The sequence below is a fragment of the Enhydra lutris genome, unplaced genomic scaffold (genome assembly GCF_002288905.1).
Source record: "Enhydra lutris kenyoni isolate GAN:26980312 unplaced genomic scaffold, ASM228890v2 scaffoldscaffold54, whole genome shotgun sequence".
NCBI classification, from domain to species: Eukaryota; Metazoa; Chordata; class Mammalia; order Carnivora; family Mustelidae; genus Enhydra; species Enhydra lutris.
Window position 1 is genome coordinate 8,934,167 of NW_019154138.1, and position 14,287 is coordinate 8,948,453.

The 14,287-nt window shown below is 41.7% G+C and overlaps 1 protein-coding gene across 3 annotated transcripts in view; it reads left to right on the top strand.

The window, feature by feature from the left end:
- LOC111157322 (nucleoporin 93) overlaps positions 1–14,287 on the top strand; it is a 109,997-nt gene that overhangs the window by 13,301 nt on the left and 82,409 nt on the right. For all 3 annotated transcript variants that reach the window (XM_022518634.1, XM_022518635.1, XM_022518636.1), the window contains exon 2: positions 5,894–6,086. In XM_022518634.1, coding sequence (XP_022374342.1) covers positions 5,908–6,086 — 179 coding nt within the window. In that variant the 5' untranslated portion in view covers positions 5,894–5,907. The remainder of the gene's footprint in view (positions 1–5,893; positions 6,087–14,287) is intronic.

Sequence of the window (14,287 nt, forward strand, 5' to 3'; positions counted from 1 at the left end):
TATACTTATGTTTACCAGTTTATTATAAAGAATACAGGTGAGCAGTCTGATAGATACAGAGGGCGGGGTCTGGAAGGCCCCTATGGAACTGGAGTGTGTGACCCAGCATGTGGTCCCCAACCCAGAAGCTCATCAAATCTCATCGTTAAAAAAGTTTTTGTAGAGCTTCATCTGTAGTCCCTTTTCCGTTCCCAGAGGTTGGTGGCTGGGGCTGAGAGCTCCAACTCTCTAATCATTTGGTCTTTCTGGTGACTGGTCCCATCCTGAAGCTATCCCGGCTCCTAGCCCACTGGTCCCAGTCACCTCATTAACATAAGCTCAAGTGTGCTCAAGGGGGCCTCCTTGTAACTTACAAAAGACTCCTAACTTCAGGATAATCTAAGGGTTTTAGGAACTTTGTGCCAGGAACTAGGACAAAGACCAAATAAATTTTTTATTATACTACACTACTCTTTTCTGGCTTGATTAAATATTTAACATAGTTATATTGAGAATGTGAAAATCACCATATTTTTCATAATTAAGACATATTAATAGCAAGTGAACTGAAATTATTTGATACATTTTTGCTCTGCCTTTTTGTCTAGTTCATTTCATCCTATATGCAATTTAGAGACCTTTTTCCCCCCCTCTCATTTAAGAATGTTTATGTGCCTAGAAGGGGCAGTTTTGGGACACTGAATGACAGGTGAGTGCTGTCTAATTTGAAGAAATGGAAGTCGGCTCAGCTCTTGATTTTAGCCGTAGGTAAAAGCAGTCTCTCTAAACCTTGTGGGCTTTAATTTTTTTCTCTGGTTAATTTTCTTAGCATCCTCTGCGTGTGGTGAAGAGATCTGGGTTACGGAAACTTTGCACTAAGAACATTCCTTATTTCTAACATGGGGTGTCCTGCTGTAGCCTCTGAAAAGCCATGGGTTATTATTTTTCATTTTGGGAGTAAGTTTTTTATTGAAGTGTGATACACATTCAGAAAAGTGCACAAATCCTGAGTCCATCTCAGTGAATTTTTTCACAGTGAACACAATGTTAAGCAGCACTCAGCTAAAAAAAACCCAGAAAATTACCAGCCTCTCAGAACTCTCCCTTCTGTCACACTGGCCCCCTCCCCCCAAGAGTAACCAGTCTTGCTTTCTAACAGCAGTGATACCTTTGCTTTCCTATTTAAAGCTTTTGTTTGCTGTGGTGTTTGAGGAGGCCTGTGGAGGCTCAGTAGGACTTCTGCTAAGTGGCATGGGAGAGGTTTGATGCCCACGGCCTTAGTACCCTGTGGTGCTCTCTGAAGCACCTCTCAGTATTTCTGAAGGCCTCTTCAGTCAGCCTCAGTCATTGATGGCAGAGGAGCCCTGGTGCCAGCCTTTTCCCATTTAGCCCCAATCTTGCCGCATTGACTGTTCTACATTCCACTTCCTTGGGTCCTTCGTGTGGCTTCTTCCTGGCTTCCGCCTCCATAGCTCATCAAGGGTGCAGCTGGCATCATCTCTGCATGTGTCCTGGCCAGATTTTCCAACACAAAGCTCATTCCTCCCACCCCCAAGTTCTCTCTTGGACAAAGCTAGTGAGGTTGTTTTCATGATCGGCTTTTAGTTACTTGAGTCAAACTGATATTTGGTTGGTTTAACCCATATATTTTATGACTGAATTGATATTATTTTTGTGGAGGGGGTAAGAATTGTCCTTAAATTTATGAAATTAACCATAAATTTAAAAATTTTAATGAAATGGGATGATGACTACATCAAAGTACAGTTTGGAAACTTTAATAACTTATAAATTAATTTCCACTGGGTGAGTTATATATAATGCAGGACAGATCCAGTTTTTTCCCCAAGTATTGTATTAAATATATAGCTCTTTTCTCTCACACAGACATGGAACAAGCTTGTTTTCTTCTCTGAAGTTATATAATGAAATTCTTTATGTACATGTATTTATTCTTTTGGTTTGGAATTCTGTTCACCTGAAAACTGCCGGGCAGAGGTGGGGCGGGGGTGTTGTCTGTTTTTTTTCCTCTAAAATACCATTGGTTTTTGTCTGGGTATTTAGAGGGGAAGTACTAGTCTGGACCAAGTGCGATCTGAATTCATGCCATTTATACTGTCACTGCCTTATGCTGTGCAGCCTCAGAAATGTTAAGTATCAGTTGGTAGTCGGAAGGGAATGTTTTTGCTCTGGTCTTTGCTTGCCAGTGGGTGCTGATTTGGCAGGAGAGTGCAGGAAGCCTTCAAGAAGAACAGACTATCCACAAATGGAAGAATAAAGCTCCTCCTATTCATTCAACAAATGAGCACCTACTGTGTGCCAGGCACTGTTCTAGAAGCATGGGATTCATCAGTGAACAAAACACACACACACACACACACACACAAGCATGGGATTCATCAGTGAACAAAACACACACATACACACACACACACACGCACACCCTGTCCTTGTGCAGCTTACATTCTAGCAGGAATGACAGACAATAAGGGAGATGAGGGAGTGCTAAGGGTGGTTGCAGATTGTACTCTTAAGTATTTTGTTCTAGGCTGGCATCAAAGGCAAGGTGACAGTTTAGCTGAAACAGAGAGACAGGGAATCAGTTAGGAGTGTATCTGGGAGAGGAGCATTCCAGATAGAGGAGACAAAGAGTACAAATGCTGTAGGGCAGGAATGTGCCTTACTCACTGGTGGACTGGCTTGGAGGCCCCAGGGTGACTGGAACCCAGGAAAGAAAAGGAGACAGGGCTGGAGAGGAGTCTGGAAGGTAAGAGGAGGTAAGGCTGTTGTGTAGGGCTTCACTCTGTACAAGAGGTTTAAGCAGAGGAAGGATCCTTTGAAAGGTTCATATAGATTGTAGGAGGCAAGGGCTAAAGCCGGGAGGCCAGGGAAGAGGTGATAGTGACTTGAGTGGGTGGAGGTGGTGGGAAGAGGTAGATTCTGGGTACATTTTGCGGGTAGATTTGAAAGGCTTTGGTGGCCTGGATGAGGCTTTCAAGGATTTTGGCCCAAGCAGCTGAAGAGTGGCAGCCGCACACTGAGAAGGCCAAGGAACAGGTTTTGTTGACAAAGATTAAAGCTCGGGATGATGGCTCAGTCAGTTAAGCGTCTGCCTTCTGCTCAGGTCATGATCCCAGGGTCCTGGGATTGAGGCCCCACGTTGGGCTCCCAGCTCCACGGCTCCCTGCTTCTCCCTCTGCCCTGGCTTCCCCTGCTTGTGCTCTCTCTGTGTCAAATAAATAATGTTTATTTATTATTATTATTTTTTAATAAATAAATCTTTAAAACATTTATTTACTGGACCACATTAAAGTAAATCATGACCTTTATTTTGCACTTATTATTTATATTCAGTTTCATCACTCTATAAGTCTTTGTATGGCTAGATCATTTGAGAAGGTCATTTGAACATTTCCTTTGTCTGAATTTATCTGGCACGGATGCAAAATGTTAGATGTATTTTTCCTGTTTTTTTCTTTCTTTTTTAAACTTAGAAAGGTTTGTTTCATTCAGCTCTTTATTTGGGGGGGTTCTAAAATTTTCCTTATGAAAGAAAAAAAGTATTTCCTGCTCCTTGGCTCTGTTAGACAAATTATTTTTATCTTACAGTAAAAAGGGGTGGGGGGGAAGGGGGAGCATATTACTTTTCTTTCCCCTTTCTGGTGAGTAACCGTTGTTTCTGTTAGTAGAATGTTATTGGCTTCTGTTGGTTTCTGAGGAAAACCATTTCTCTATCAGACAGGAGCTGTTGTTTTAAAATACTCGTTTCTTTCTTCTTTTCAGGAGAATGTGTTCCTTGTTCTGCCAGCCCCATTTCCTTTAGGTAAAGATGGCCATTTACAGCCTCATTCTACTGGGTCAAAACAGAACAATGATTATCTAGAAAACTTCAGGAAAAGAGTTAGTGTGTATATGACTTTTTGTCTATTAAGGTTAGAGAATACTGAAGTGTTTTTATGTTTACCCCCGCTGAGCTATTTTTGTTCTAACCTTGTGCTTTTACCTTTAAAGTTAATGTCTTTCAATGTACATTTTAAAAAGTTCTCATTCTCCTGCTGTGGATTTATGGTGATAGCCATGCCCTTTTAACATTAACCTTTGCTCTATAGCTGGGATATAATTATGTATTATATCATGATTGTAACTACTGTTGTAGAGCAGTGGTATTTCAGAGGTGTAGTAGAAGGCGTGGGTTTAAAATGAAGAAAAGTATGATCAAGGAGAGCTGCTATTTAAAGAACTGAATTGTTTTTCATAAATAGTAATTTTGTTGACCTTTTAACAATGTAAATTTTTTTTAAATGATGCTCATCCTGTTTATGTTCTGTTGATTTAAGTAGTGGCAGAGTTAAAAACATACTCTTGGTCAAGAATCTTATACAAGGATGGTACAGTGTAAGATTCATAAATGTGTAATAACCTTTAAATAGCAACACTGTTCATAGGACTTTTCTCTGTTGGAGAAACAGGTGGTCTTGTTAATATTTATGGTCTAGAAGCCAGCTGCTATTTATATTAGTATAATTATTAGTAACAACGGCATTTTTTTCTCTTTTTTAGAGAGGTGTAAGGGAGGGGCAGCAGGAGAGGGAGAGAGAGAATCTTACGCAGGCTCCACGCCCACCATGGGGCCAGACAAGGGGCTTGATCTCAGGACCCTGAGATCATGGCATGAGCCAAAATCAAGAGTCAGATGCTTAATGGACCGAACCACCCAGGCACCCCAGCAATGGCATTTCTAAAAGTAGTAGATATAGTAACAATTAAATTCTATAATGTCCTGAATGTCATCCATAACTAGCAGACATAGATCTCTGCTCTCAGTAACCTTGTAAGCTAAAGAATGTGTGAATGGAGTCTTGAACATGAATTTTTTTTTTTTTTTTAAGATTTTATTTATTTTATTTGACAGAAAGAGATCACAAGTAGGCAGAGAGGCAGGCAGAGAGAGAGAGAGGAGGAAGCAGGCTCCCCGCCGAGCAGAGAGCCCGACGCGGGGCTCGATCCCAAGACCCTGGGATCACGACCGGAGCCGAAGGCAGAGGCTTTAATCCACTGAGCCACCCAGGCGCCCCTTGAACATGAATTTTTAAAAGACTTTTATATAGTGCAGGAGCAGGTGTGTAAGAATAACAGGATTAGTCAGGAGACCTGTGTTCCTGTGTCCGTCCAGCCACATTGCCACCGAGATTACCCTGGGAACCTGACAGCTCTGTGGATGGGAGTTGCTTCTCCTGTCCACTCAGGAGCCTCATAGAGTTGTTGAGAATCATATGAGATTAGGGCCTTGTAAATTGCCCCACCCTCTGGATGGTGGGGTCTTTCTTTTTCTTTCTTTCTTTCTTTTTTTTTTTTTTAAAGATTTTATTTGTTAGGCAGAGAGAGAGTGGGGAGCAGACTCCCCGCTGAGTAGAGAGCCCGATGTGGGGCTCGATCCCAGGACCCTGAGACCATGACCTGAGTTGAAGGCAGAGGCTCACCCCACTGAGCCACCCAGATGCCCCTGGTGGGGTCTTTCTAAGAAAGGTGGAGGAAGAGGAGGTGCAGGGTGGTGGTTCTTTAGGCTCCCAGAGGTCACCACCATGGTTTCCATTTCCTAGTCAGCTTTGAGTCTATGGAAGGAGTTAGGAATTCTGGTCTGTAGCTTAGTATCTTTGTATTTGTTCTGGTGGCAGGAATCAATCTTGGGGTTGTCAATATGCACAGAAATGATCTATTTCTTCACAGTCTGACTCATTTTCTGTCAGGCCTGTTCTTGGTCTCTGTTCAGGAACAAATCCTGCTTGTTGATGAGCTGTCTCCTTGTCTGTTTACAAAAATTCCTCGTGTTCCATTTAGCTTATAACAGACTCGGGCAGCATTCGAAGCCTGTCCACCCCTAGATTTAGGTCTCTTCTTTTCCTCCCCCATCTAGGATCTGCAACTCCAATGGATACTGAGGGGTTTGGTGAGCTCCTTCAGCAGGCTGAACAGCTCGCTGCTGAGACTGAGGGCATCTCCGAGCTTCCCCATGTGGAACGGAACCTACAGGAGATCCAGCAGGCGGGCGAGCGCCTGCGTTCCCGTACCCTCACACGCACGTCCCAGGAGACAGCAGATGTCAAGGCGTGAGTACTGGTGGGAAGGCTGTGCTGCTGCTGCTGGGTGGCTCAGGGGCAGGATCCGATTCTTCTTTTCCTCCCTTGAATTAAGATGCAGTCTGTAAATGACAGACACAAGCCTGATTCTTGGGAATTCAGGAAGGTTTTTGTAAGAAGGTCAGCAGCCTTGCTCTGTCTCCCTGCCCCCAGGTTTTCCAGCTTGTCTGCCTCACCAAGCTCTGAAGCCCACATCACAGGCAGAGATGATCAGGATGGGAAAGGATGAAGAGCTTTGTCACACAGAAACCCGTTACAGTAGTTCCTGATTGAGTTTGCTGACCATTGGGTCATAAATGGCTCCTTTTACTGTTAGTAAGTGTGGTTTACACAGATAAGTGTTACCTTCAAAGCCCGGGAGCACTCAGAGATTAGCTTACTTTTTAAGTGCGCTCGGAAGAAATTGACGAGCAGTCAGTGATGAAGAGCCATCCAAGTGAGGGGTGATTCTGTCTGGTCATCATTAGCGATCCCCAAAGCTGCTTCTCCAAGACCTTGGACACATAGTACCTCCCAGGTGACCATGGAATAGGAGAGTGGGCAGCCCCAAGAGTGCAGCTGAAGAAAAGTGCTGGCTGTCTGTCTGTCTGGCCAGCCAGTGGCGTCTGCTGTCATAACAGTATCAATAGTGGGCTCTTGATTTCACAGTTACGTGTTGGGGGCCCCACTAGCCAGTCCTGGGCCATCTCTGGGGCTACATCCATGAGTTAGACATGATTTTTGCCTCAAGGAACTTGTAATTTGGGGAGACAGAAACAAAAAAACCTTGCTGCTTTCCATAAGAAATGTGATTTACTGATGACTACTGTGTGTCAGAAACTTGGCTAGACTTCAGAGTTTGCTTGATCCTCATAACGAATATTAGGATTGTTGTCCCCTGATTACAGTTGAACAGCTAAGGCTCAGAGAGGGCAGGAAACTGTCAGATGGCACAGCTGAGTGTTGAGTCAGGACTCAAACCTAGGGAGGCTGGCTCCAGAGCACGTGATCTTTTAGCCCCGACGGAAGGGCCAGGGGAGGGTGGAAGGGTGCTGGTACTTGTGACCTTAGTGGGTCTGGAAAATCACTGAGATCCTTCGTGGGAGATGTGGGAAATTGTCAGTTGTCTGCTTCGTCTTCATTGCTTGAACTTGAGAAAGACCTAAGTGCTGATGTTTCCACGGGGACGTTATTTTGGGTATGTAATAAATGTCACAAGAGTGAGCATAAAGGCTACATTCTTTTCCCAACTAATCTTGAAAGCTGAATGCTTTGGCTGCTTCGCTGAATTAGTAAGGATGTTGTGGGAATTCTTCTGTAGGTCTCCCCAGAATTTTATTTTTTAAGATACTAGTTAGTTTTTGTTCCATCGGTGTTGGCAAAGACAAATCAGAGGAACCCTGACAGGGTTTTTTTTTTTTTTTTTTTTTTTTAATCCAGCCAGTTGCCGCTGTTCACCAACACCCCCACCAGCCTTTAGACATCTCTGCTTGCTTGTCCTCCTGCAGGCTCCTTTCTTTTGCTCCTGACTGCCTGCAGTTACCCTCAGTCTTGAGCATGCTGGCTCTGTGCTTGTGTGCAAGGATGCTGCGGGAGCAGAAGGACCGTGATGCCAGCAGAGTTGCTCTAGTTATAGTTTAATTGCATCAGCTTTACAGCCTATTAAGAGCAAAAAGGGAAAATGTTTTCTTGGTAACAATTATCAGTCATGCTCTCTTGTAAATTTCCATTCTTCCTCATTTCTTTCTACCTTAAATTCATTATTTTAGGGAGGAAGAAGTTGGAACATTGAAAGAATGGGTATAGGGTGGGGCAAGTGCTTAAAAAGAAACCAAAGGGCTGATGACTGTATTTTTCCACCTTGATAGGCAGACATAAAGTGTGATGTGAATATTTTAGTACAGGGTGAAGGCAGAGGAGCGAACTGAGTAGGAAAACAAAATTTACATGAAATAAATTTTGGAAGAAAATGTGTCTTTAAGATTTTAGTTAAGATTAGATTGTAGATTTAAGATTGAATTGTTCTGTGCTGAATTCATTTGTTTAAATATACTTTTTGGATTTTTCATTTTGAGGAACAGATTTGAAAGCTTTTTTGCATGTGTGTTTGATATTTTTAAATTGTTAAATTTCTTCACACATAAAGAAGACTATGCATAACATATATAAAGGTGTAAATCAGGGGTTGTCAGCCTATGATCCATGAGCCAGATCCAGCCGCTGCCTGTTAAAGTCTTACTGGAACGTGGCCACACTTATTTATGTATTGTCTGTGCTGCTTTTGTGCTACAATAGCGGAGTTGAGTAGTTATGACAGAGACCGTATGGCCTGCAGAGCCTGGAATTTTTACTGTCTGCCTCTTACAGGATAAGTTTGCTGACTCCTGGTGTAAATAGTAATAAAATGAATTGCATGTTGCCCGGTGAAGACAGGGAATATCATCAACAGCTGTGACGCCCTCCCGGGTACCCATTTTCAACTGCATCCCCCTTTTTTCCCATCAGAGATGCCTCATTGGATTTTTCCAGTCAGACTCAGAAGCCAGACATCTTAGAGTTGTACAAAGAGAAAGCCAGCAATCACTCTCTTTCCTTAACTTTATCCCCCAAGGTAACCAGGGTTACTGATCTGCTGCTTCTTTCACACTTTTCTCCATGTTCATGCGAAGCATATGTGAACATTTATTTGCCCAAAGTTTTACAGTCAGTTACTACTTTACTTGTGGTAATACTACTAAGCAACCTTTTTGAGCACTTGCTCTTTGGCAGGCACTGTGCCAAACACTTTACATGCATTATATAATTTCTTCTTAAAATAACCCTGTGAAATAAGTGTTATTATCTCTGTTTTATAATTGAGAAACGTCACATAGCAAGTGGCCAAGCCAAATTCAAATCCAGCTTGCTCAGTAAGAATCTCTCCCATTTGTATGGCACTTTTCAGTTCCCCCAAAATTGTCACAGACATTCTCCTGACTGGTCTTCACAAGCCTGAGAGGTGAGTGAGGCGGGGATTTTTCTCCAGATTTAACAGAGGAAGACAATGAGTCTTGGAAGACTGATGCATCTAAGATTTTCAGGCAGTAAGAGGCAGGTGAGACTTGAACCCAGGCCTCCTGCCTTTATTTCTACTCCCTGTGTGTACTGATGACACCTTTTGTCCTCCTACTTTCCCAGGACTAAAGTGTTTGACTCCAGCCTTGATTCCCATCTTTTTGCTCAGGAGAGGCTGCGTGGTTTATGGAAATTGAGGCAGGTAGAAGGCAAGGAGCCTTTAGATTTTTCCACCCTTAGAAGCTGGAAGTTTCTGGTTTAACCTTTATTTATAAAGCCTTACTCTTACCCTAAATTTCCTGCCCTTTTTCCTCAGTTCTCCATCTACCTCTCTCCATCAAAGCTTCTGCCTATTCACTGGACACTTCCTGCAGGCACCACCTACTCGGATGACTTTTCTCTTTTGAATTCTCTAATAGCTAGTTTTTTAAGTGTCAAGGCTCTCAACCCCGGTGTACTTTAAAATTGCCTGGGCACTGGGTGCATTCTCACATATCACTGGTGGGAATATGGCACCTGTCGGACACAACTGGGCAGTATCAGGCGGATTTACCCTTGACCCAGCAATCCCTTTTCCAGGGAATCTATCCCAGAGACGCACTGGCAAAAGTATGGAAGATGTGTGTGCAACGGTAGTCATTGTGGCATTATTTGTAAATAGCAAAAATTGAAAACTCAAACATCCGTCAGTAGGGGACTGGTTGAATAGATGTGGTACATCTTGGTAGTGGAGTATTTTTCAGTAATACAAAAGAATGAGAATATACAGTACCATAGATCAACTCCAGGACATATTGTGAAGTAAAATAAAAAATAAAAGGTAGAGAAAAAGTGTGCAGTTCTCTTATTTAAGAATTCAGGCGAAAGGCATCCAGTGTTCATGAATCAGAGGACTTAATATTATTAAGATATTAATATGCCCAGATTGATCTGCAGATTCAGTGGAATCCTTATCAAAATTCCAGCTGGCTTTTTTGCAGAAATTAACAAGGAGATCCTAAAATCTACGTGTAAATAAAAAGACACCTAGAGTTGCCAAACAGTCTTTTAAAAGGCAGAAGAAAGTTGGGAGGCTCACACTTCCAATTTCCTAACTTCAAACAAAGCTACCATAGTCGAGACTGTGTGGCACTGGCATAAGGATAGACAATTGAATAGAATTAGGAGTTCAGAAATAAATCCATGCATTTGACATCAGCTGATTTTCAGCAAGTGCCAAGAGCATTCAGTGTTTTTTCAACAAATAATGCTGGGCAACTGGATATCTATATGCAAAAGAAAGAAGTTGGACACCTTAACTGTAAATGTAACACAGACCTAAATGTAAGAGCCCAAACTTTAAATCTTCTTGGAAGAAAACATGGGTATAAATCTTTCTGACCTGAAGTTAGGCAGAACCTTATTAGATATGAACTGAAAGTACAAGTGACAGAATAAAAAATAGATAAATTGAACTTCATCAAAATTAAAAACTTTTGTACTTCAAAGGACACTATTAAGAAAGTGAGAAAATAGGGATGCCTAGGTAGCTCAGTCGGTTAAGCAGCTGCCTTTGGTTCAGGTCATGATTCCACTGTCTTGAGATTGAGTGCTGCATTGGGCTCCTTGTTCAGCTCGGGGGGCCTGCTTCTCCCACTGCCTGCAGCTCCCTTGGCGTGTGTGCATGCACATGCGCTCTCTCTCTGACAAATAAATAAAATATTTTTTTTAAAAAGGGAAAGTGGGGAAAAAAAAAGGAGAGTGAGAAAGTAGCTTACACAATGGAAGAAAATATTTGCAAATTACTTATCTGGTAAGGGACTATTTCTCCGAAGATGATGTACGCACAGTCAGCAAGCAAATTATGAGAAGCTCAACATCACCGGCCATCAGGGAAACGTGAATCAAAACCACCTTGACATACCACGTCACGTACACACTAGGATGGCTGTAGTTCAAAGACAGACCAGACCCCAGTAGTGTTGAGGATGTGGAAAAAATTGAGGCAGTCATATACTTTTGGTGGGATGTAAAGTCTTGTAGCCACTTTGGGAAACAGTCCAGCAGTTCCTCAAAAGGCTAAACAGTGTGACCGTATGACTCAGCAGTTCCCCTCCTAGGGAATACCCAAGAGAGATGAAGACCATTGTCCATATAAAAATTTGTTCATAGCAGCATTATTGGTAAGTCAAAAAGTAAAAATAACCCAAATGTCCGTCAGTTGATCAATTGATAAATAAAATATGGCATATCCGTAAAATGGAGTACTACTTGGCAGTGAAAAGAATGAGTTAATACACGCATGTTAATACATGCAACATGGATGAACTTTGAAAACATGAGAAATGAAAGAAGCTGGTCACAAAAGACAACATATTGTCGAGCTCCATTTATGTGCAATATCTTATATAGGCAAATTGATGGAGATGGAAAGTAGATTAGTGGTTTCCTAGGTGGGGTGGGTGGATTGAGGGTCATGGGGAGCAGCTGCTGATAGGTTGGGGGTTTCTTTGTGGCGTGAGGAAAAGTGTTATAGAAGTCAATTTTAACGATGGTTGCACAACTCTGAATCTGTTGAAAACCACTAAATAAGTCAGTTAAATGGGCAATTGTATAGTATGTGAATTGTATCTCAGTAAAGCTGTTTCAAAAAAGTAGGTGATAAAAATGTATATACAGATGTACTGAGAAAAAAGGAAGGTGTTTTAAAAGTACCTGATTAATGGTAAGACATGCAGACAAGAAAACGACTGTCATGAAGAGAGAGTTTCTGTCCACAGTTGTCTAGAAATGAGGCAGAGCACATCATCGATCAGCACGGGGGTCAGTCAGGATGCAGTGAGAGCAAGGAGAAAATGTGGGCCAAAGCCTGTATCATGGTTTCTGTGGGAAAGTAAGGCAAGGCAGGGTCAACAAGCTTAGGATTGGCTAGTTTGAGTAACTTCAGTGGGCTCTGGGGTATAATTGACTCTGATTGTCTAGTACCTAGCCATGGGGTGAAACGTGGCCCAGGAAAGGAGGTGGTTGGGGTATGGTCTCTGGACTCATTAGTTCTCATTAGTTTGCATTTGAAATTTGTACTCGCCTCTCAGAATTAGCTAACCTTGGGAGGGGCAGCCCTTCCAATATCAGCAAGGCCCCAGTTGTCAAAGCATCAGATACAGAAAATAAAAAGGCTTTTTTTTTTTTTTTTTAATTACCAAGAATGTATTTTGAGGGGCGCCTAGGTGGCTTAGTCAGTTAAGCATCTGCCTTCGGCTCAGACATGATCTCAGGGTCCTGGGATCAGGTTTTTCGTATCAGGCTCTGTGCTCAGCAGGGAGTCTGCTTCTCCTTCTGCCTGCCGTTTCCCCTGTTTGTGCTCTCTCTCTCTGACAAATAAGTAAAATCTTAAAGAAGGGGGAAAAAAAATATATATATATATAGAAGAGTTTTTTTTTTTTTTTAAGATTTTTATTTATTTGACAGATCACAAGTAGGCAGAGAGGCAGGCAGAGAGAGAGAGGAGGAGGAGACAGGCTCCCTGCTGAGCAGAGAGCCCAATGTGAGGCTCGATCCCAGGACCCTGGGATCATGACCTGAGCCGAAGGCAGAGGCTTTAACCACTGAGCCACCCAGGCACCCCTTGAAGAGGTTTTTAAGAAGTGAAATAAATGCTTATGAAGCAGTCAGGGTACCTCAGTTCTATAGAGGTATTTTTCCCAAAAACAAGCCAATTTGTGGCTTAGTTTTTCCTCAGAATATTGTTTTACTTCTCTTGAATTCATGAGTTTTTAGTGCCTGTATCTCATGTTCCATGGGATAGCTAGATTTTGAATATTAACACTCAGTTTCAACAATTACCAATCAGGGACATTTTTTCTTTCTATCCCCCATCTAATGATTTTTTAAGCAAATCCCAGCCAATACACTGTTTCATCCACAGATACTTCAAAGTGAATCTCTAAAAATGAATTCCTTTATTTTTAAACATAACTATAATTCTGTATCTAAAATATAAGTAAATACTTTAATATCAAATTTTTAGTCCGTTCAAATATCTCATATGTTAAATGTTTACCAATTTGTTTGACTCAGAATCCAAATATGCCCTATGTATTTATTGTGACCCCTTGATAAATCTCTTAAATTTCTTTTGTTCAGTAAGTGCTCACTTATCTTTTCCCTTGGAGCTGTTTTGTAATGAAGGACTGAACTTTACATTTGTCCTGATATAGTTTCCCACAGTCTGGCTTTGCATACTCTCACCTAGTAGCTTTGTTTTCCCTACAAATCTTGTTAATTTCAGTTATTTCTAGTAAGTGGATTCATAGGACTTTTTCTTTTCTTAAATAATTTCATTACTTAAAGTGTTTAACAAACAGACAAGAAGAGACAAAAGTTTACTGAAACTCTACATACCCATCACCCAGTTTTAATAATTACTAAATCCTGACCCTGTTTGTTTCATCTGTAATCCCACTCAGATTTAGAAACAGATTTTAGACATCAAATGTCTCTCTCTCTCTTTTTTTTTTTTTTGGACGGAGAGAGACACAGTGAGAGAGGGTACACAAGCAGAGGGAGTGAGAGAGGGAGAAGCAGGCTTACTGCTGAGCAGGGAGCCTGATGCGAGGTTCGATCCCAGGACCCTCGGATCATGACCTGAGCCAAAGGCAGATGCTTAAATGACTGAGCCCCCCCAGGAGCCCCTCAAATATATCTCTTAAGTTATGACTCCAATAATAAAATCACAGCACCATAATTACAACTAAAAATTTTAAATTTGTTAATATAAAATAATTTAGTCACTGCTCACAATGCAATTGCTTTAATAATTATTTTCAAGATTGTTCATTTGAATTCAGATTCAGAGGTTCATGAAATGTAAATCTTTGTTGGGTGTTAAGAATTTTGAGTTTTGGGGTGCCTGGATGGTTTAGTGGGTTAAGCCTCTGCCTTCGGCTCAGGTTATGATCCTAGGGTCCTGGGATCGAGCCCTGTGTAGGGCTCTCTGCTCAGCAGGGAGCCTGCTTCCTCCCCGCTCTCTGCCTGTCTCTCTGCCTGCTTGTGATCTCTCTGTCAAATAAATAAATAATTAAAAAAAAAAAAAAGAATTTCGAGTTTTAAAGTTAATCTTTTTTTTTAAATTTATTTATTTGACAGAGAGATCACAAGTA